The sequence below is a fragment of the Peromyscus leucopus genome, chromosome 7 (assembly GCF_004664715.2).
Source record: "Peromyscus leucopus breed LL Stock chromosome 7, UCI_PerLeu_2.1, whole genome shotgun sequence".
Lineage (NCBI taxonomy): Eukaryota > Metazoa > Chordata > Mammalia > Rodentia > Cricetidae > Peromyscus > Peromyscus leucopus.
Window position 1 is genome coordinate 94,608,614 of NC_051069.1, and position 23,020 is coordinate 94,631,633.

The window sequence follows — 23,020 nt, forward strand, 5'->3', positions numbered from 1 at the left end:
CGGGGAAAGGCTGACCGTGAGGCAGGGACACACGGGGGCGGCATGCCTGTGCTAACATAATCTGAGAGACAATCTATCCTGATTCTCTACGGCTTTTTCTCCCAGACTTCAACTACTAGCTCAAACATAGAAAAGACGGTGTCTTATTACATGATATCATTTCCTTGCTTCTGCACCAATAAGCACTGATTTCCTATGAGAAATGAAGTCTCAGATAGGATTTTAACTTACTGACAACACAATACATCTCTTTAATCTCTTTCTGTACAGCCTGTAAGTTGCACAGTACTGTGGTCTATAATTTTCCCTCTCATTCAGGAAAACAAATTTTAATGAAACAAGGCCCTTGGTTATTGAAGATCCAAGGCTCTAAGAAAAGCATCTCATAGTTTTATTTTGCTGATTCTGGAATATGCTGTATTTTTTTTTCTATTTGTCTAAAATGAGAATGTCTCTGATCAATTCCATTTTCCAGTGGCTACTGTGGAAGGAGGAATCATGACGCCGCTGTTACCTCTGTGTACAGAGAAGCAAAAATGCACAGAATTGGAACTTTGGGGAGGGAAATTCTCACAGGACCAGAAGATGCAAGAGCAGCCATCTAACTCTGACAGATGGAGTGGGTTCCTGAAGACAGGGAAGGCGGGAGTCAACTTAAATCAGCTTTGCTCACTTGCAAAGCTATGGCCCAGCCCAGCAGGACCAGACCTGAGATGTTTTGAGTCTATTAAAATTGTTGCATTGTTAGCCATCTGGATGGCACAAAGGACAAGACTCTGTGGGGGAACGATGGACAGCCATGCCTCTGGACAAGAAGTTCAATTTCTAAATGTTTACTGTTTGCAAGAGTCTCTTTCAGATGAGAAGTTGTTTGGGGATGACCTAGCCATCTACTGCCCAGATGTTCCTCGCATGTGTGCACTGGAGTGACATATGGTGGTAAACATCTGAAAAACATGACTATAAAGTAAAAAATTCTAATCCGATGGAAGGGTTGGTATCAAAATTTATTTGGAAGCATTGTTTTGATTCATCTTTATGGCAAATGAGAGACCATGATAGGTTTAAAAGCAATAATCTAGCATTCCCAAGAGGCTGCTCTTGCCTGGACTGCTGGTAGTATGTTGTATAAACTGGACATGCAGGACCTATAGGAAAATAACCACTGAATTTGCCAAAATGGGGCAAAGTGATTCTTCGGGTTCCTGCTTTGCAGAGGAGACCGCCAGACAGTCTACAGGACACAGGGAGAAGCAACTAAAAACTCTAGACCTATTGGCTGAAGATGGATGCCCCAACGTTGCAGGGAACTTGGGGTGACTGTCCAGGCAGCCTACTGTCTGTCATTCTAGATTTTTGGAAGTTGCTTACAACGACCTTCTTATTTACTTAGGTAATATTATATCCTTCTGAGGTCTTTGATGTAGTTGAAGACTAGATAGTTATAATTTTCCTTGGTTATGATAAAAGATAAATTATATATGAAACTTTAGACTTACAAATATAGGATAGATGATAGAATATTTTCTTTAATTTTGCAAACTAAAAATAGACTAGATATTGTAACTGTAATTCTTGCTTGATAACTATTCTATTACATTTAATTTTAAAAGTTAAAGTTAAAACCTTCCTTTTTTGATTATATAGAAAAGGGGAAATTCTGGGGGATGTCTTTCTGTATGCTGTGAATATGTGTTGCTCCCATTGGCTAGTGAATAAAGTTGTTTTGGCCTATGGCAAGGCAGCTTAGAGGCAGGTGGGAAAGGAGAGAGATAGGAAAAGAAAGGCAGAGGCAGGAGAGACACCAGCCACCACCTAAGGAGAAGCAACATGCCAACAGACCGGTAAGCCATGGAACACGTGGCAAAACATAGATTAATAGAAATGGGTTAATTTAAGACATAAGAGCTAGCTAGCAAGAGGCTTTCTGTAGACCATACAGTTCATTTGGTCTATGGAATATAAGCTTCTGTGTGTTTATTTGGGACCAAGTGGCTGCAGGATGCCAGGGTGGGAGAGATTCATCCCAACCGCAGGGCTGAGCAAGACCAGAGAAACTTCTGACTACAGATGGGTAATGTGTTCAACAGTTGAATATGAGTCATAGAAAACAGGCAGAGGCCTCCTTACAGTGGAGAGTATACCCTGAGGACACTATTCCTGCTGTGGGACATTCCCTCAACACTAGGGAAACAGAGTTTGCAAACTCACTCTAAACCTGACAGAGTCCCAGAAAGAACAGCCTCAGTTCCATTTGTGGAATCATCCAGAAGACAGTTTGCTATGGTTTGGATAAATGCTCCTCAGAAGTCCATGAGGTTAAGACTTGGTGTCTAGGGCAGAGTTATTGGGAGATATCCTATACTTTAGGAGGTAGGCCTAATGGGAGGTCCCTAGGCCATTGGAGTGTACCCATGAAAGTGCCTCAGGACCCTTCCCTTCTTCTCTGTCTTGCTTCCTAGTTTCTTACAGAAGCAAATTTATTCTTTCCCACACCCCAGCCATGATGTGCCAAAGGCACAAAGAACCAGGCTGCCTGACTCTGGACAGTAAATCACAAAGATGATTTAAAAAAAAAAAAACTTATCCTCTTTATAAGCTAAGTCAGTATGAGGCAGACTAACACAAAGGTTTCATCAACATAACTTCTTGGTATTTGAGAGCTGTGTTTTGTTTTATTTTTTGTTGGGAGAGGGCTGGATGTCCATCCTGTGAATTGTAGAATGGTAAGAGAATCTCTAGCTTTTACCTACTTGACATTAATAGCACTTGAAAATTATAAGAATCAGATAAGAAAACTGTTCAGGATATTTCCAACTATCTCCTGAAGGCGAAATATCTGAGGGGTGGGGGTTTCCTCCAGGGAAGTGTTTGCTTACACCATTTGTGGTAGGGAAGAGGTGCAATTTCTAAACCTTGGCTGGTTGACACTGTTGCTCTCTGTCATTTCTGGTGACACAGAGTCCACTGATCATGCACTTGTATGCTCCAGCAATCATCGTCAAGCTCCTTTAAAAGCTTTATAGTTTTTACTCTCCATTTTTTAACTTAGCACTCACAGGTCAGTTTATGGGCTGGCCCATATCCAAAGGGTAACATATTGTAGCACACAGGACTGTAGCCATGCTGCTTAAATTGTGATCTGTAACCCAGGACACGGGCATCACTCAGGTGCCTGTGAGGGACAGTCTCAGACTCCACCCTAACCCTGCTGAACAGGAAACTGCCTCCAGGTCTGTAGGATTCCTATGGGACATGACTGGGTCATCACATTCTCACACAGCTCTCCATGATGTGCCAAGATTAGAAAATAAACTCATTTAAATGCTCAATCCATACTTTCTAAGAGCTGTTAGGACTTTTTCAGGCTAAACAAATACAGCTCAGAAGACCACCAGTCACTCTGTGATTTCTACTACACAGGTTTTGGCAAGAGATGTTCTACCAACAAGCTCTCATCATCTTACACCCAAGGCATAAGCAGGATACATTCAGGATATGTCCTGTCTTTGCCCCAATCACTACCTAATTTATATATTTGGATTCATTATAGATTTCATGATATTGATCTTAGGTTATCAATACTACTACCAAATACTATTCCAAAAAGAAAGCAACCAAATAATGACTTACGTCTGACAAAGTATACAAATGGCTTCAGAAACTTTACAATATAATTCAGATCTGGCTTGTGCATTCTCCCAAGCTGTATCAGATGGTGATCATGTGGGTAGCTGGCTAATTGTTCCATCTCATCTGTTTGTGTGGAGCCCAGAGAAACCACAAATATGACATAGCCTTGACATTTGGCCCTCAAAGCCACAGTCTTCACAAATTCCTTCTCCTCATGATTCTCTCCAGCTGAAATCACAATGATGACCTTGTGTTTTCTTGGATTGGGGGTTCCTGGGAAGAGACCCTCCATGGCCCACTGTAGGCCAAGACCAATGGTGGCATCTCCATTTAGTTGTTGGAGGGAAGTGTGGATGTAGTCCTTCATGATGGATTGGTGGTCGTAGGTTGTAAACTCAAACTCTGTCTTCACCCTGCTCTTCTTTCTGGAACTCTCTGAGGGAGAATAGCTCAGCAAAGCAATTCTGTCACCAGAGCCCGAGGCTGAAGGGTTTGAAGTGATGTGGAAGCCATTGATCGCTGAGCTCACCAAAGCTTTCATGGCTTGGAAGTCGTCTTTGGCTATATTATGGGAATTGTCTAAGAGGAATGCTACATCCATGTATGAATTTTCAGGAAAGGAAGTCTCTTCTGCACAAGTATTTGGAAAACACTTGTCTGAGAACACACAGAGAAATACATCATGGGATCAGTGTTAGCTTAAGACACTGAGAGCTTCTAAGAATTAATGATTATATCAATACTTCTATTTCACATCATTTAAATTAACAGAAAGTGGTCAATGTCTCAGTAATGTTGTGGCAACTAGCAATTAACATCAAGGTGTCTATGGTGAAAACAGATTTAGGTGGCATGTGCCTCTGAAGTCCACAATTATGTCCAAACTCACGAAGAAAGTATTTTAGTAGTTTAGAGGTTCCTAACACAAACTACAACAACACTGTCCTAGGAAAGATTGCCCCAACCAGGTAATTTTCAAAACCAGTTTTCACATTCTACAGAAACTCTAGAAACTAATTAGAGATTGGAATTCTGACATAGTGCATTTTCTAAAAATTGAAAATAGAGCCTACTATTCTAAATAGGAATCTCCCACAAAAGCCCAGTCCAATAACTCTCTGGGAAGGCATTAAGCCTCCTGCACAGTCAACCTTCACAGAGGTCTTACCATAGCAAAGTGTGCAGCGCCGAAGTCTTTCCAGGGGCTCATAATTCCCAACCGGAGGAACCGGAATCACTTGAAATGTCCCAGTGTCATCAAACTGCATTGAAAAACGAAGCAAATGCTGTTTGTACACTTGAAGCCTTTACTGGGAAATTATTATATGCTCATCATGAGTAAAAGCTTGAAAAATGACTGATATCACTATCACTTTGAATTATAATCCTTTGGTTTATTCAGTATCACACAAACACACACACACACCATCAACATCCCTATTTCATGATAAGGATATATTTTTTAATGTGTTTGGATGTTATGCCCGCATGTCTGATGCCCTTGGGGGCCAGAAGAGGGCATTAGGGCCCCTGAGATTAGAATAACAAATGATTGTGAGTCATCATGTGGATGCTGGAAATCAAACACAGGTCCTCTGAAAGAGAGGAGTGTTCTCTTAACTGCCAAACTCTCTCTCTAGCCTCAGTCTTAACATCTCTTGTTTCCATGGCTGCAATGCTGGGCCAATTTTAACATGTTTCTGGGTGCCACATGACGGGATACGCATACCACCAACTTCTAAAGTTGGGCCCTTCAGAAAATTTTTATTTGTAGGTTTCCACCAGTCACTTTGGGTGGTGATACCAGAACCATTTCTACTGCACTCCATCAAAAGGGTTCACCCTCCTGATGCCACATGGACCTTTATCTCAAACGGCAATAGACTGATGACAATGTGTTTATTCAAGCTTCTTCTTGTAACTCCTCCATCTCCATTGTCTCTCTGATGACTACTCTCATTCTTGTCCCATCTGTTTCTTGATTACTGTTTTGCTTTACCGTTCATTGAAATGCGCAATACGCAACACTCATTCATTAATCCATTGACTCAATACCTAATTCGGGGACATTTATTTTTATGGTCCTGTGCAAAGCAGATGCTGTTATCACAGTGAAAGGAATGTATCATTTCCAGATGGTGATGAGACTACTCCTCAACCCACAGCAACGCTCAGGGTTGTTTTTCCCCCTCCCTCAGATCACAGAAGGACCAGAAAAGCCATACCCTCTGCCTTTCTGTAAAGTACTGAGTGTCTGAACATACTTGTGATCATTTCAACCTTAGGATGAAAGTTGTATGTTATTCCTTTCTTATGAACTTGAACATTTGGGCCTTACTTAACAGTTGACCATTTTTGGTCCCACATCTAAAGACTACATGTTCACTCAGTAAACCAAGAAAATTCACAGGAGTGAAGACATGCTCTGCCTTCATTTATTCATGCATCCAACAAATATGGATTTGATTCAGCAAATATGTATTGGATGCCAACAATGTTATAGGTACAGATTTGATATTAGGGATAGTGAAATAAATAGAACAGATAAAAACACCTTTGCATTATGCTCTAGTGGGGTACACCTGTCATAAACATCAAAATAAGTATATTATCTAATATGTTGACAGGTAATCATCTCTCTTTAAAATGGAGTAGGGTCGTGAGGATGGAAAATGCTAGGTACCCTTTAAATGAAATCCACCTAGAAAGTGAGAGAGAAAGAGAAACTGAGAAGGGGTTGCCACTGAGAACACCCAGGAAGATGAGATGCTGCGAAGGCTGACCTTTGGTGTAACTCATCACCGTCTTAGTCAGAACAGCTGTGATTACTCACAAGCGACTCTCTACAAGGTTGGCTCTGTTGACCTTTCTCGTAGGAGGAGGAGGAAGAGGAGGAGGAGGAGGAAGGGAGAGAGGGAGGGAGGGAGGGAGGGAGGGTCATTAGACCCTCACCAGAGATTTCAGACACTTCTGCCCTCGTTACCTACTCCGGTTGTGTGTAATTCTGCCCCAGCTGCACATGGTTGTGAGAGGTGCTAGCCATGTAGGAAGTGAACTGTTGACTGGATAGGGACCTCACCTACGCAGTCATGGAGGAGGGTTCATCCACACCTGGGGGAAACTGCTTAGTGATGCAGTGGCTTGGGTGTCACCCACACTCATTTAAGTAATTCTTCCACCCATGCACCTGGAAGTAAACCCTTGTCCATGTTCCTGGGCCCAATCCCTTGCATTGGTTACATTTTGTTGGTGTGATAAAATACCATGACAAAAAGCAACTTATAAAAGGAAGACAATTCTTTGGCTGGTGGTTCCAGAGGCTTAGAGTCCAAAATGGTGAGGAGACATGGCTGCAAGCAGGAGCAAGAAGCTGAGAGACCACATCCCAACCCTAAACACAACAGGAGGCAGAGCAAACCACCCAAGGGCTGAGGGTATAAGCTCTCAAAGCCAACTGGTTGACAGGTTTCCTTCCTTCCAGCAAGACCACACTTCCTAAAGTTTCCACAGATTCCCCACACAGTGCCACCAATTGGGGAATAAGAATCCCAATTTTGAGCCTAGAGTAGATTTTTTTTTTTAATTCAGACCACCACAGCCCTCATGCATCTATGTACCTATATGGAAGCCCAATAAACTCATTGGTTCACTGAACTAGACTGGGTGAGTTGTTACTTTGGTTTGTCCCTGGTGTCCTATCTGAGGTAAGTAGACATTTGTTCATGTAAGGTGTCAGTGGAGACAAATGTCTCCAAGAAAATCTAGGGTCAACAGTTTTCTTAACATTGCTAATAAATTATGTGGGCTGAGTGTGGGAACCAGCCCCTGAGGATAGAAATACTGAGAACATTGTTGACTGAAAAGAGCACTTGGGGGGCAGTAGTAGGAATAAAAATGGGAACAGGATTTGTTCAGTAAAGAATGTAAGAGCCAGGTGGTAGTCTGTGCATGGTCTCAGCCCCCAGGATGGTGAAGCAAGATAATTTCTTGACTCAATGAATTCAACTTAAGCAAAATATCAAGATGGGGAGGGGGAGAAAGAGAGAGAGGGGAAGAACAGAAGGAGGGGGTGGAGGGGGGAAGGAGAGAGAGAGAGAGAGAGAGAGAGAGAGAGAGAGAGAGAGAGAGCAAGAAGAGGTGCTGTGGACAGCAAACAGGCAATTTTCCCCGAGAAATCATTGTATGGGGAGTTAAGGAATAGGGTCATAACTAAAGTGAGAAGTTGGGCCAGGAAAATTACATTTTTCCTCTCTTGATTAGAAGGATTTGACAGAAGGGCGCAAATGATCTATAGTAGACAGGGAGTCTCCAGCAAGAATAAGACTGTAACACTTTAGGGGAATGCCTCAGTGCTTAATAACTGTTCATTCTTTTCAACGCATGGGAGGAAACTCCATAGAGAAGAACAGATTTCTAGAGATCCAATTTAAAACTTGCAATGTTTTTATAAATTTCTGGAACATCAGGGGGATGCTGCAAATTTGGTTTCCAATTGAGGCAGAACACAGTGATAAGAAAGATGAGGCACCATTTTCAAACAGATTTGTCAAAAGAAACTATTTTAAAATGAGGAGGGTGAGGTGGCTCAGAAAAGTGAAAATGCCCAAAATCACGTAAAAATGTTTATCTTCACACAGAAATACTGGTTATAATAACAGACTATTCTTTATCATATTAGTAAAAAATATTTTTATTATATTAATTATATGTGTGGGTGTGTTTCTGTGTGGGTATGGGGACCTGAGTGCAGATGCCTGTGGGACCCAGAGACACCTGATACCCTGGAGCTGGAGTAACAGGTGGTTGGGAGCTGCCTAACACAGGTGCTATGGGTTGGACTCAGGTTCTCTGCAAGAGCATTACATGCTCTTAACTGCTGAGCCATCTCTCCAGCCCTTCATAATGGTAAAAATTTTAAACGTACATAAAACTCCAAAGTTGCAAAGTGCGCAGAGAGGGCTTAAAGAAGAAGAAGAAGGAATCCTGGGAGAGGAGCACAGAGGCAGGGGTATATATGAAATGACTGGGGAAAGCATGGTTCAAGATGATATGTGGCTAGAATTAGCAAGTGAGAGGGTTATCTGGTAATAGCAGAGTGCTAAGAAATATCACTAGGTTAGTGCTCTGTAGAGAGTAGCTGAGAGTCCTCCATGGGGTTTGGGCATGGACCCATCAGACTATAAATTGAATTTGCCATCCTTCAGATTTCTTCTATTCTAGAATTAGATGTAGCTCTCAGAGCAGAGATGTCACATGTTTCTTGCAGAGAGCAAAATTAGGGAGGCAGGAAAGCCTGAAAAGAGAAACCAGGAGCCAGGAGACCTTGACTTCTAAGATCTGATTTATCAGCAACTCTTGTGGCTCCTATTGCTGCAAGCCGCAGGAAAACGTAATGGAATTCAGCTACTATCACAAAAGCTACTACTTGGGAAAGTCAAGGACTTCTCCAAAAGTCAAGCCATGGCTTAAGAAGTCTTGGTGATATTTTAGCTTATATATATAATATATATTACATATAATATATATATATATATATTGTTCCTATATTATATATATAATATATAATGTAATATATATTATATATAATATAATATATATTATCTTGTTCCTATAGTGATTTTCTTGTAATGCTATGGGTGCTTCCAAGAACTTCTAACAGGGTATTTATCTAAAATACCTATCAAGCATCCAAGGCCGAATGAAATAACACCTGTCTCCCAGGTCATTATTTCTTGTGCAATTTAGGGTGAGACCCTCGTTCCTTAAAGTCTTACTAATAGACTCCTAATTTCTTACCTAACCACTTCTAGAAATGTAGATTGAGCACATAAATTCCATTCTTGACTAGCTAATCATTAGCACTCATTTGGGTTGTAAAAGAAAGCCTGACGGCCACTGCCTGAGGAAAATTCTTACCTGCCTTTATGACCTCTGCCAGAGGATCGCTATGGTTTGGGTTTATAACTGAACACCTCAGAGACTTGAGAGGATTTAGAGACATAAGGAGATGGAGAGGAAGAGAGGAGTGGAGAACTTGAGGATGGAGAACTGAAAGGGATAAGGAGGATTTTGACAAGAGAGAAAGTGTAGACGAGATGGAAAATGAGGAAGAGCCAGATGGGGAAGTGCTAGCTGGGTAAGAACGACATAAGAAGGACCTAGATGAGGCAGAATTAAGAGGAGAGGATTAAGATAGAACTTAGAGGGAACCGCAGATAAAGGTAGAGAGAAATCAGGCAAGAAAGGAGCTAGGCATGAGGACAGAACTGAGGCTGTGTAGAAAGGATTTTGTCTCAGAGGAATAAAGTAGATGGACAAAGAGCTTGGTGTACTTAGGTTCATTTTCCAAAAATAATTCTTGCCATTCATAGTTTTCTCTTCTGGGCCCCTGGGAAGAATATTATTAAGGCTGGTCCTTTAATATTATACAAGAGCCTGCATCCAGAAGTGTGTGTGTGTGTGTGTGTGTGTGTGTGTGTGTGTGTGTGTGTAACAAGATGACTCCCTCTCATCTTTTATTATAGAAATGCATGCATATGAAGAGATCTCCATAGCCTCCTGAGCAATGAGATGGCTTCACCCAGCTCTAGGAGCCTCTTGTGGTTTGAATGTGGGATGTTCTCCACTGGCTCCATGTTTGAACACATGGCCCCCAGATGGTGGCGCTGTTTTGCAAGGCCGTTGAATCTTTAGGAGGTGGAGCCTTGCTGGAAGAAATGAGTCCCTGGGGGAGGGCCTTAGTGTTTGCTGGCTGTACCCCATTTCCTGTCATCTTTCCTCTTCCTCACTGCAGATGCCATGGTGACCTGCTGCCCCATGCTTCCCCACCAGGCCTTCCCTACCACACAAACTGCATCTTTATGAAACTGTAAGCCAAAAATCGACCTTCTGTCCCTCAAGTCACTTCCTGCCCAGTGCTTTGTCAGTTCTGAGGATGCTAACACATGCATGTTTCCTGAGTAATCAATACACTGCAGGTCACTGGACAGGAAATGGAGAGGATCTGCAGTGTGGGGTTTGTGTAAGTTGTTTTCTTTGGGATAAGAAAGGAAGATGGAGGAACACTGATTCCTTTAACATGAGTGGGTCCAAAAATGAAAGAACATCTTTAGAGGAAAATACTCACATATATTAAATATCCTGTACCATTTCAGGAGCTCAGAGCTTCCCTGAGCGTCTTCCATTACAGGTGAGAACTCATCTGATGAGACAGCAGTGAGCAGGTGGCTATACCTAGCGGAACTAACCAGCAGAACACCCACTCACGCACGTTTATTTCAGATGGACCTGAGTTGATAGGTACTTGGTAGCCATGTAGAAGTGAATTTGTCTCTAAGAAGGCTCCAGGCCTCTGTTCTCTGGCTTTTAACATGGAGATTGCACATGCGTTCACTTCCGTGCTTTGGGAATACATGAGCATGGACATGAAGCTCTGGTTCCAGGACCCAGCACTTAGCAGGGTCTAACAACCTGGCTGTTACTGCCACTGACTCATTAAGACTGCAGGGGGGCCCAAGAGACCCCTCCCCCACCCTGACTCCATGCCACTCACTCTCACGCCACCTTACCAATGTCACTACCTTTAAAATGAACAAGGGAGGTTCTTACCCCAAAAGCATCATCAAGGAAAACTCTTTCGTTATAAGCAAAGACTGCAAGGCTGATGTCCAGGGCACTGAACTCCATGGTGGCCGTGAGGATGGCCCCTCTACTGGCTGACTGGCCATTACTGAAGAACACTGCAACTCTCCTGACATTGGTTCCCGAAGATGTCCGCTTGAAAACATTGCGGGCCACAAACCTCATTGCGTTGCCAATGTCCCTGGCTTTCTGGGGGACTTGGTATTTTATCTGGGAAAGGAGCTGAAGGAGATGTTTCTTGTTCCGGTAGTCAGACCCACGGATGAGGTAACTGGTATCTGAGTCATAGGAAACCACGGCAACCCTCGCTCCTACAGGACAGTTATTTTCCCTGATGTTGAGGTCCCTGACAATGGAACTGATGGTATCTCTTGTTTCATTGAATCTCCTTTCTGTGATACCAGAGGACTGGTCCAGGGCAAATACCAGCTCTGTTGGATACACGGGGCACTTTTCTATGAAGAAGAAAGGCAAAACTATTAAGAGATTTCACTAAGTCCCAGCTATTCCCACACCCTTTACATAGTGACACTGGTTCAGTTGGTAAAGCCCAGGCTGCAGTGGCTTGTCATCCAGGCATCTAAGGACTCACGCATCCTTACTGCAGCTTAGGTCCTAACAAGACCATCCCGGGGCAGGGTAAGGTTTACACAGGGTAGCACTTGTAAAATGATAGATGTGGATGTGGGTCAGAGGGAGGCAGGACACTGAGCGCATCCAAGAAGCCAAAGTTGATGGAGACAGTATGGATGAGTTAGAGCCCTGTTCCCTGAATCTCCAGTATGTCCTGCCTCCCAGAAAGACAGGAGCTACTCTTTAAAATAATGAGTAGAAAACTGTGATGGGCCCTTGACAGAACAATAGTGTGAGAGCCGCCATGGTCACTGCTGACACTCAGGTCAAAACCATGACACTGACAGGTAGAAAGAGTCACCATCAGCAGAGAAATGTCTACATAGAAGGTGAAAATCCTTTTCTCCCAGGGGAGAGGGCTTTCTTCAAATTATCCTTATCAAAATACAAAAACTATTTCATCAAGAATAGTATGGTCAGAACACTCACCTTTCCAGCAGGCTGTTTTGAAAAGAGGGGGGAGACAAAAAGGAAAAAAAAGACAAAGAGAAATTAATCCATTATGTTTTTGGAACATGGACCAAAAAAAATTAAACAGTAGAATCCCAACCAAACTGAAGATTTGGGTCCTCACTTAAAATGGGGCTATTTTTAAGTTGCAGGGAGCCATAGTTAAAAGACTAGAGAGCTGTCCATAGAACTGTGTTGATTTGGGAGCATTTCTGACCATTTCCCCTGTGAGCCAGAGCTGGCCGACTTCAGCAGAATTCTAGCTGAAGTTGAAAGGCCTATGACTTGTTGTAGAAGCCGACTAGATGAGGCCCTGATTAAATGGCCAGATAGCTGAAATCCAATTTGCTTTGTCTCTCATCTTAGAGCCTTTGGAGACTCATTCAGCAGCAGAAGGCTAAAATATGGGATCTGATTTTCTTTCCTGATGAATGCCTTGGGAACCTCTATTTGGAGAACCATGGGGGCGGGTGTTTTCAAATAAACTTTGTCTCTGATTAAAAATGCAGCTATTTTTCACTTCCAGAGGTTTCCCCAAGGACTTCTGTGGGCAGGGCAGCATCTGGTCTCACTGTAAATCTATGGCACATCAAGGGAAGTGCTGGGAAACCTTGAAGAAACCCCAGGCCTGACAGTTTCCATGTTTAGTTGACTCCATTCCCGGGAAGCAAATGAATCATTCCAATCTTCCCTTTTTTTAAGTTCATCAACACTGGTGACAAACCAGCTTCCATGGCACACGAGCCCTCATGGCAATCCTACCAAAACCCAGTGTCTATCTTAGTCCTGCGGTCAATGAGATGCCCACAGCCATCAGACAGTGCATGTAACCTACAACCTTTTCCTTATCCCAGGGCTGAAAACATCTCTCTATGTGTTGACTTTAGACCTGTGAGACAGGCTAGGTTTGAGTCTACAAAGTGGGTTGACATGGGGAGAAATCACTTCACCTTGCTTGGTGCATTTATTTTCCTAGAATTCTCCTTATATAGCTCCCCTCACAGCACTGAACGTTTGCAGCCTCCCATTCTATTCACAATCATCCCCTCGCCCCATATTCCTAGATTAATTTTATTCTCAGGGGAGAGTCCCAGCTACCAGTTTAGAATGTGGCCCTAGTCTGGATAGGCAGTGGTGGCACACGCCTTTAATCCCAGCACTCAGGAGGCAGAGGCAGGTGGATCTCTACGAGTTTGAGTCAGCCTGGTCTACAGAGTAAGTTCCAGAACAGGCTCCAAAGCTACACAGAGAAACCCTGTCTTGGAAAAAAACAAAAACAAACAAACAAACAAACAAACAAAAAAGACCTTGGCTCCAGTCCCTGGGTAAAAGAGAGCTGGTGTAGGACGGGGCATCTACAGAGACCAGGGTCCAACCTCAGCATAGCCTTGATGGTGCCTATACCAAGCCGTGAAGGCCTACCACCCAACTTCTATCTCAGTCTATAAGTGGGAGCTCAGTGCTAACCCACTCCCTCTACCAGATAATGCAACCCACTACCCTTTCTCCCGCTAATTACAGGCTGACTCCTTTCAGTCAATGCTGGGGAATCTTCTCCCTCTAATCTCAAACTCTCCAGGAACTCCCCTTCCTCCTCACCCCGGGTCTCCCTGGGAAGACATTTGGTCTCCCTGAGGAGGCTGGCAATGATGCTTAGAGAGACTGATCAATCACTTCCCCATCACAGCTCCTCTTCACCTCCTCTCCTGTGCCGAAGAGACTTCTGGCTCTCAAGGTCTTTCACACTAACCTTTCCACATGATCTCCTTGTGGATGCATATGGGCAGGTACACTACTTACCCATGTACGTGCAGAAGCCAGGGGTGGGCAGGGGAGACACCCAGTGTCTTCCTTGGTTGCTCACTACCTTATGCTTGGGGAATAAGGCTCTTATTGAACCTGGAGCTCCCAATTTTTTTTTTACAGGCTGGTGACCAGCAACAAGCTCTTTGATCCTCTTTGATCCTCCCCCAGTGCTGGAGTTACAGATGTTCACAGCTGTGGTGTGCCCACTATGTACACAACCAAGTGCCTAGCTACAGGGTTTTTTTTTTTTGTTTGTTTGTTTGTTTGTTTGCTTGTTTTTTAAGATTTTTTTTATTATGTAAACAGTGTTCTATCTGCATGTATCCCTGTAAGTCAGAAGAGGGCACCAGATCTCATTACAGATGGTTGTGAGCCACCATGTGGTTGCTGGGAATTGAACTCAGGACCTCTGGAAGAGCAGCCAGTGCTCTTAACCTCTGAGCCATCTCTCCAGCCCCCTAGTTACATTGTATGTGGATGCTGGGGACCCAAACTCATGCTTTTACACAAGTGCTTGTCCCCGATGAACCACCTCCCCAACACCTCAGCTCTTCCTCTCTGTCAAATCCCTTTTTAAAGATTTAGGCAACTTGGCCCTTCTTCATTCTCACTTTCACGAGTTCATCCCTCACCTTCCGTCTCTCTAGCTTCACAGTCTTGGGAAGCATCATCATTTCACCCACACATGAGTGACTTCAATATCTAAATCATTAAGTAATTAACCAACTACATCTACACCCCAGGGTCCATCCCTTGAGTACTCTGCCCCCTCCCATCATTTTGCTTATAGTTGTCATATTAATAATGGAGCTAGTTCATGAGCCTTTGGGAGTGTCTTATCTCCCATATGCATATTGCCTCTTCCTATATGCATAACACCTTATGAGCACATGCTCTTATGCTTTTTCTTCCACTTCAGATGTGAGATGTCCCTCCAGTTCCAAGGCAATCCTATTACAGAGGCTCCTCACCAGAGAGTTCAGCCTCCTGATTCCACACACCCACTCTACACTCAGTCCCAAGTGTTCTCACCAACCACAAATGTTCTTGACCACATACTCACAACTATGGTTCCACAGGAACTGCATCAGATCACAGGGCTAGAAAGGTTAAGAGAGAACAAACGTGAGTGCAGTGACCTTCTGGGGCATGTTTAGTTCCCAATGAACTGGTATTGGTTTTGTTTGTTTTCATCAATAAAGAGATACATACGGAATACATGGGCTGCCCTGCTGTGCCTTTAGGACCCTAAGGGGGGAAAGAGCAAGTTATTGATTTGTGAACTATAGTTTTTATTTTAAGAAAATTTTAAAAAATTAAACATCTCCTCCTTTATTGGAAGTAGAAACAACAGAATGTGTCTAGGTACTATGGAGCCTGGTGTGTCAATTACAGAGAGCTTTTCCCATTTCTATCAAGAGTGTATATTATTTTTTATTTGTATTAAAGATGCTATCCTTAGAAGAAGTTTTTATAAAGGAGGCTTTTTCTAATTATTTTTTTCCTAATTATAGGCAGCAGACTTTCTCCACAGGGTAGAACAAAGGAGATAGATGTATTGAGCATGCAGAGGTGGATTATCTTACAAATCAAGATGCTTAAAATGCAAAAGGCAATAAGCCTCAGTATATCTAAAAGATCCAAAGGCAATTGCATCGCAAATGAGATTTACACAAAAGAGGAGCATACATGCTAAGCTCATAAATGACACAAGACTGAGGAACAAAGGAATATAAATAGCTGGGGAGGGTGTTTACTGTGAGACTGAATCTCTTTGTAATGTCAGAAGCTTCGCCCATAAAGTCTCACTAACATGACTGCCCAAGTATGCCTGAACAAGGATGAAACCAATAGAATGCCAAGGAGAATGGGGTAAAGTCCACGAGGCCTCAATATGACATAAAGAACTATAAGCAACTGAGGAAAGCTGGGAGTGGGAAAGGTGGTCTTCCCCAGGAAAAAGAACACCAATTAGCTGTCCAGTGCTAAATAGTCAGCCCCCAAAGCATGCATACAAGTAACATTATACAAACTGAAGAAGTTATATTTAAGTATATGTATATGTGTGTGTATTGTATGTGTATGATATATATTATGAATATATGTATGTAATGTGTGTAATAAAATATATCATTATGTTTTTTATTATTATGTTAGTAATAAAATAAATTATATATCTATAATATTATATATATATTTGAAATAATAATTAAGGAACAGCTAGGTGGTGGTGGCACACACTTTTAATCCCAGAACTCAAGAGGCAAAGCCAGGCAGATCTCTGTGAGTTCGAGGCCAGCCTGGTCTACAGAACAAGATCCAAGACAGGCACCAAAACTATACTGAGAAACCCTGTCTTAAAAAACAAAACAAAAAAATAATTAAGAAACATAGAGGCCATATATTTAAAGGAGAGTGAGGAGGAGCATATGGGAGGGTATAAAGGAAGGAAAGGGAAGATGAAATGTAATTATATTAGAATCTCAGAAATAAAAATAAAGAAACAAATAGTTAGGTGAGATCAAGAAGGGATGGCTTCTGGAAAGACATCAGCCCTGGTCCTCTTCCATTTGAGTTTTTCCCTTTGTTTCTCTTGCTTCTTCTTCTTCCCAGGATCAGGCTTCTCATTGGTCATGCTTTTTAATGTATTTGCTAGTGCATTCATTTCAGAAAAAATAATGCATTATATACTCAAACTCAATCATTCCCTTGGGCACTTGCCCCCCCAGGTGCTTAACCAGAAATGTCAGGATAGCCAACCTCTGTTCTAAATGACAACTGATTTATCTGTCTGACTATCCATCATCCATCATCCATCTATCACCCATCCATTATCTATCCATCCATCATCCATCACCCATCCATTATCCATCATCCATCCAGCACCCATTCATCATCCATCCATCATCCATCCATCATCCATTCATCACCTATTCATTCATCATCCATTCATCATCCATCCATCATCTATCTATCCATCACCCATCCATCCATCATCCATTCGTCACCCACCCATTATCCATCCATCATCTATCCATCATCCATCTATCACCCATTCATCATCCATCATCCATTCATCACCTATCCATTCATCATCCATCCATCATCTATCATCTATCCATCCATTATCCATCATCCATCCATCCATCCATCATCCATTCATCACCCATCCATCATCCATCATCCATCTATCACACATCTATCATCCATCTATCACCCATCCATTGTCCATCCACCCATCAATCCATCCATTTAGTCATCCAATAATAGTTAACTGTCTGCCAAATGCTGAGGTGGTCTGTTGTATACTTCTGATTTAACCAGAACTGTGTGTGTGCTGTCCATGATTCTACCCAGTGAAGAAATCACTAAAAGTCTTAAAGTTTAGTCTCCTTTCAAATTAGGACAGAAAATGGAAAGAACGCAGTTACTCACACAGAGAAACAGTTTCAGGGTAATACAGAGAGTAGGAGCTACATTTTGTAGAAGGTCAGAAGTAGGAAGAGTTTATCCTGAAAGAGATCTTAAGAGCAACTCCAGGTGCTGGAGAGATGGCTCAGAGGTTAGGAGCACCTGATGCTCTTGCAGAGGACCCAGGTTCAGTTCTAAGCACCCATGTGCAGCCATCTGTAACTCCAGTTCTGGAGTGCCCAAGGTCTGACTTCCATGGGATCCTGCATGTATGTGGTGCACAGACAGACAGACAGACAGACAGACAGACACACACACACACACACACACACACACACACACACACACACACACATGAGAGAGAGAGAGAGAGAGAGAGAGAGAGAGAGAGAGAGAGAGAGAAATATTAAGAGTAATTCCAAGCAAGTCCTTAACAAAAGCTAAGAACCAAGAACCTGAGACAAAGACCACACCCCAATTATAGCCCTAGGACCTGGAAAAAAAGATGAAATTGGAGTAGAGAAGACTGGCCCAAAGATTAGCTGTTCTCCCACATGACCATACTCACCCATTCTGTAATGCATATAGTGGAGTATCCTTTACAAATTATTATTATATTCTACTATGGAGTCATTTGTCCAAGAAACCATCTGCAAGTTTTGCTTTGCTAGATCCCAAGTTGAAGAATTCTTCAGTGCCTAAAAAGCATTTCGTGCAGTTTGGGAGCATTTACATTGTTGTCTGGGTCTCCTCCATGTAGCAGGTGCTGGTGGTGTGTAGTTCTGCCCTGACTCTGCTTGAGAGGGACACTGAATTTTCAACCACATGAGAAGCAGTGAAGCAGATGCAGGTCTGCCGGGGGAGGCATGCCTGGCTCTGCCTGGGAACGCTTCCAGAGATAACGTTTTTCTCATAATGGAACCAGAGTGGGAGTTGTGGTTACATTTCCAAATCTCTCTAGAGTCCAAATAAAGGCTAAAAAGGCAACAAGAGTGGTTCTGGCAAACTCTTATCTACCAACCAGCTTTGCATGCTGGAACTCTGTCAAGATTCCTCTATGAAACATAGGCAAGCCCATCCCTATTACAAAGGCTTCAGCGATAAAATCATGATAACAGAGAATATCTGCATTGCACTTACAGTTCACAGTGTTTGTCTGATCCCTACAACTATTTTTTCAGCTAGGGCAGGGACATGTCATCTTCATCTTAATAATAAACCAAGAGACACAGTGACTAGCTGCTCGAACCCAGTGCTTCTGTCTTGAAATTCTGCATCCTTCCCATCGGGAATACCAGCAACCACCACACATCAGTCAGTTCCCATGTGTACTCACTCTCCGTCCGGGGGGGCCTTGAGAACCCTGAAGCCCACTCTCGCCTTTCAAGCCTTGAGAGAGCTGAAAAAAGGAAGACACAAGTGTAGTTTCTACGTTTTCTGTCCATGGAGACTAGCTCAGGCTTAATTTTTTTTTAAATGTTATATATGTCGGTGTATCTATAAACAGAGACAGTGTGCATGCAGCACCCACGGAGGCAAGATGGCATTGAATCCCTGAGAACTGGAGTTACAGATGGTTGTGAGCTATCATGTGGGTACTGAGAACTGAACCCAGATCCTCTGCAAAAGCAGCAAGTGTTCTTAACCACTGAGCCATCTCTCCAGCACCAGAATTATCTTAGTTTAAATGAGATGTTATACTTCTCAAAAATAGTTTTTAAACAAACAGCTGGACTGGAGCATGTATCTCTGTTTGTCACAGTGCTTACCTAGAATGTGTGGGTTCCATCCTTAGCATCATAAATAGTAATGAATAATAATTTAATTAAAAATAAAAGGTAGCAGCTTATTCAAATCATGTAAATTCCTTGTTCATAATACAAGCCACCAACTCTTAATCCTTGGTGAACATTTCCCTCTTGTCCCTTTATTTAGTGCCACAGAGTGTTCTGACACTAGCTGTAAACTTACATCTAAATTAGTCAGAGCTGGGATTAATGCTAACAAAACAAGGCACACAAAGATTGTGTAAAAACCTTTGTCTATAAAGATCCAACAATAAGGGCTGGAGAGATGGCTCTGAGGTTAAGAGCACTTGCTGTTCTTACAGAGGAGCCAGGCTCCCTTCCCAGCACCAACATGGCGTCTCACAACTATCTGCAACTCCAGTTCCAAAAGATCCAGTCCCCTCTTTGGACCTCCAAGGGCACCAGGCATATGCATGGTATACATGCACACATGCAAGCAAGCACTCATACATGTAAAATAAAAATAAAAACACGTGTGCTTGTTTTGTCCTATTCCAATGTGGTTTTGTTTCATATTATATTATATATTATGTTATGTTATGTTATGTTATGTTATGTTATGTTATGTTATGTTATGTTATGTTATGTTATGTTGTTATGTTATATTCCCTTAGAAGCCTGTTCGTTAGCCGGGCGGTGGTGGCGGCACGCCTTTAATCCCAGCACTCGGGAGGCAGAGGCAGGCGGATCTCTGTGAGTTTGAGGCCAGCCTGGACTACCAAGTGAGTCCCAGGAAAGGCGCAAAGCTACACAGAGAAACCCTGTCTCGAAAAAACAAAAAACAAACAAAAAAAAAGAAGCCTGTTCGATTTTTTATTGAGAGACAGAAAGAGGGTGGATCTAGATGGAGGCATGTGGGAAGGAATTGAGAGTAGAGGGAATGGAAATTCTAATCAGGACATATTATATGAACAAAAATCTATTTTCAATAAAATATAAAATAAATAAATATTTTAAGATCAAATAATAAAAATGACTTCTCACATACAAGATGGTACATGAGAGGAGTTTATTCCCCAAACTCAAAAGAGAGATACTAACAAACTATATGCAGCTTAATGACAAGGGCCTCTTGAACTACATCTCTCCCACACCCAGTGACTGTGACATTGCACTCAGACTTCAAAATAAAAAGATGCTAGTCTCAGCCATTTGTACTTAAGAAAGCATAGTCTTCTACTCTACGTGGCTAATTAGAACACCTCAGTATCCTCCCTTAAAACAATATCCACCCGGCCTCCTTGTGGATAATGGATAATGGAATCATCAGACAGCCCCCATGGGACACAAGGGAAGACATCAGCTTCAACTCCAAAAGACTGCAAGGCCCTGGTATTTCTCCAACAACCAATCACCAGTTTGTAAATCTTAAAAATCACGGAACCATAGACTTACAGAGCAGAAAGTGTGCGTCACTAGGTTCAATTCTGATATTCGGGAAATAGAAGCCCTAAGAAAGTGTGGCAAAGGTCACATGACTAGTGAGTGGTTTTCAAGATGCCCTTGAAATGAATCAACACTCCACATTTACTATCACAGTAAGAAAGCTGTGGTCTACAAAAAATGTTTATTCTTTCCAGAATACAGGCCACTTACTGTCAGTCCCTTGAATCCTTTGGGTCCAGGCCCCCCAGGAACTCCAGGATCTCCAGCATCACCCTGATTCAGATAGATCAAGATGTTAAAATCTGCCGGGCGGTGGTGGCGCACGCCTTTAATCCCAGCACTCGGGAGGCAGAGCCAGGCGGATCTCTGTGAGTTCGAGGCCAGCCTGGGCTACCAAGGGAGTCCCAGGAAAGGCGCAAAGCTACACAGAGAAACCCTGTCTCAAAAAAAAAAAAAAAAAAGATGTTAAAATCTTTGCTATGAAAGAATGGAAAAATTCTCTCCAATTAATACTTACGCTGATCTTGTAAACATTATCTAAGGAAGGCTAATATAGCAATAAATGCATCTTGACATGGTAGCATTAGATATTAAACTATTCTCAATACTCTAATAATCCAAATATTTATATATAAATATCAATTCAATAACCTTCCAGATGCTAAAAACAATCAGAGAATATACTAGAAAAACATGAAATATTGATTACCTGAAATATTAAAGAATGACTTCCTAGCTCTACAAGTTACATCTCAAAAAGTTGAAGTTTTTGTAAAAATAAAATATTAATCTTGGAGTAAGGAGATGTTCCAGCTGGTAAAAGTGCTAGTGGCACAAGACTGAGGACCTCAGCTCAACCCCCTGGGATCCATGTAAAAACAGCCAGATGTAGTGGCACACATCTGTAATGCTAGCTAGCACTCCTGTGGTAACATCCCTCCCTCTACAAACACACTACATTTTTTAAGTTTAAGAATTTATTTAAAAGTTGTGACAGCATGCACAAGACATTCTCAAACTCAAGCCAGGACAGAACCCCAGCATGGGGTAGAAGGGAGAGTAGACAGGAAGTCCCACCCTAGCTAAGGAACTATTGGCAATTGATTGACTAATCTTCTCTAAAGGTGTCACTGGAGGCAGATTGACCCTGTTCCCGTGGAAGGCCACACATCTAAGAGTGTAAGGACAGTGCAGACTGTACTTGATGGGGTTTTTTAATGGGGGATGGGGCAAAGTTTGGTGGGTATGAAAGGGGAATGGATCTATGAGAAATTGGGGTAGGGGTAAATATTATCAAGATACACTGTAAAAAAATCTCAAAGAGCTGGGCGGTGGTGGTGCATGCCTTTAATCCCAGCACTCGGGCGGCAGAGCCAGGAGGATCTCTGTGAGTTCGAGGCCAGCCTGGGCTACCAAGTGAGTTCCAGGAAAGGCACAAAGCTACACAGAGAAACCCTGTCTTGAAAAAAAAAAATCTCAAAGAACTAATGAAAAAAAGAAAATAACTAAAGATGTAAAAATAAATTGAAAGCATAAAGGTTCATTTAAAGAAATTCAATCTGACTTTGGTAGTAATTTGTTAATATGTTCATTTCACATTGATCAATAAGTTGTTACATGTCTCCCTTGGTCAATAAATCCGAAAATAGATCCTCTGTAATGAGAATTCTCTTTCTGAGAGTTATTTCTAATCTCTTCCTAAACTCATGTCTGTCTCAGGTAGTTCATCAGCAAGAAGCACTTCTCAGATGTTCTCCTGGAGGTGGTTCACTAGATAGACAGTCTACTTTAGACCCAGACTGCTCATCTTGACTGGAGCCTTACAGGGACAGGGCTGTTCTGGCGTTTGGGAAATCATAGTACTGAGCCCTGGTGTGCACAGTGGGAATGAGGGTGGCCTTTGCTGAAATGACAGGCGTGTCTGGCTCTACAGCATGCAGACAGATTATCTAATGACAATGAGGAATTTGAAAGATGTTAAGTCGAGCGCCGATTGGACTAAGAGCTTTGACTCATTCGGGGGGGAGGGGTGACAACAGTGAAGATGCTGAGCAGAACCCATAGAAGCAAGTACTTCGGGAAAATATCATCCCCCCAGAAAAGGAGGAAGAGATCCACCTACCCACCCTCTAGAGAGCACACTGATGGGAAGAAGACGATGGCACCAAAGGAGATGCCGACTTGCTGGGAAGTCTACCCTTGGGGTTAGCTGGGAGAGGTGGAGCTGGGGCCCCTGGTTCTGGTACTTTGTC

At 42.5% G+C, this 23,020-nt stretch overlaps 1 protein-coding gene across 1 annotated transcript in view; it reads right to left on the minus strand.

Annotated features, from left to right (window-relative positions):
- Positions 1–23,020, minus strand: part of Col6a5 (collagen type VI alpha 5 chain) — a 98,991-nt gene that overhangs the window by 21,436 nt on the left and 54,535 nt on the right. Inside the window, exons 27-34 of the mRNA XM_028869882.2 lie at positions 20,979–21,041; positions 18,911–18,973; positions 15,376–15,411; positions 15,227–15,263; positions 12,337–12,348; positions 11,242–11,729; positions 4,802–4,895; positions 3,634–4,290 (exon numbers count right to left, since the gene is read on the minus strand). Of these exons, the coding sequence (XP_028725715.1) occupies positions 3,634–4,290; positions 4,802–4,895; positions 11,242–11,729; positions 12,337–12,348; positions 15,227–15,263; positions 15,376–15,411; positions 18,911–18,973; positions 20,979–21,041 (1,450 nt within the window). The remainder of the gene's footprint in view (positions 1–3,633; positions 4,291–4,801; positions 4,896–11,241; positions 11,730–12,336; positions 12,349–15,226; positions 15,264–15,375; positions 15,412–18,910; positions 18,974–20,978; positions 21,042–23,020) is intronic.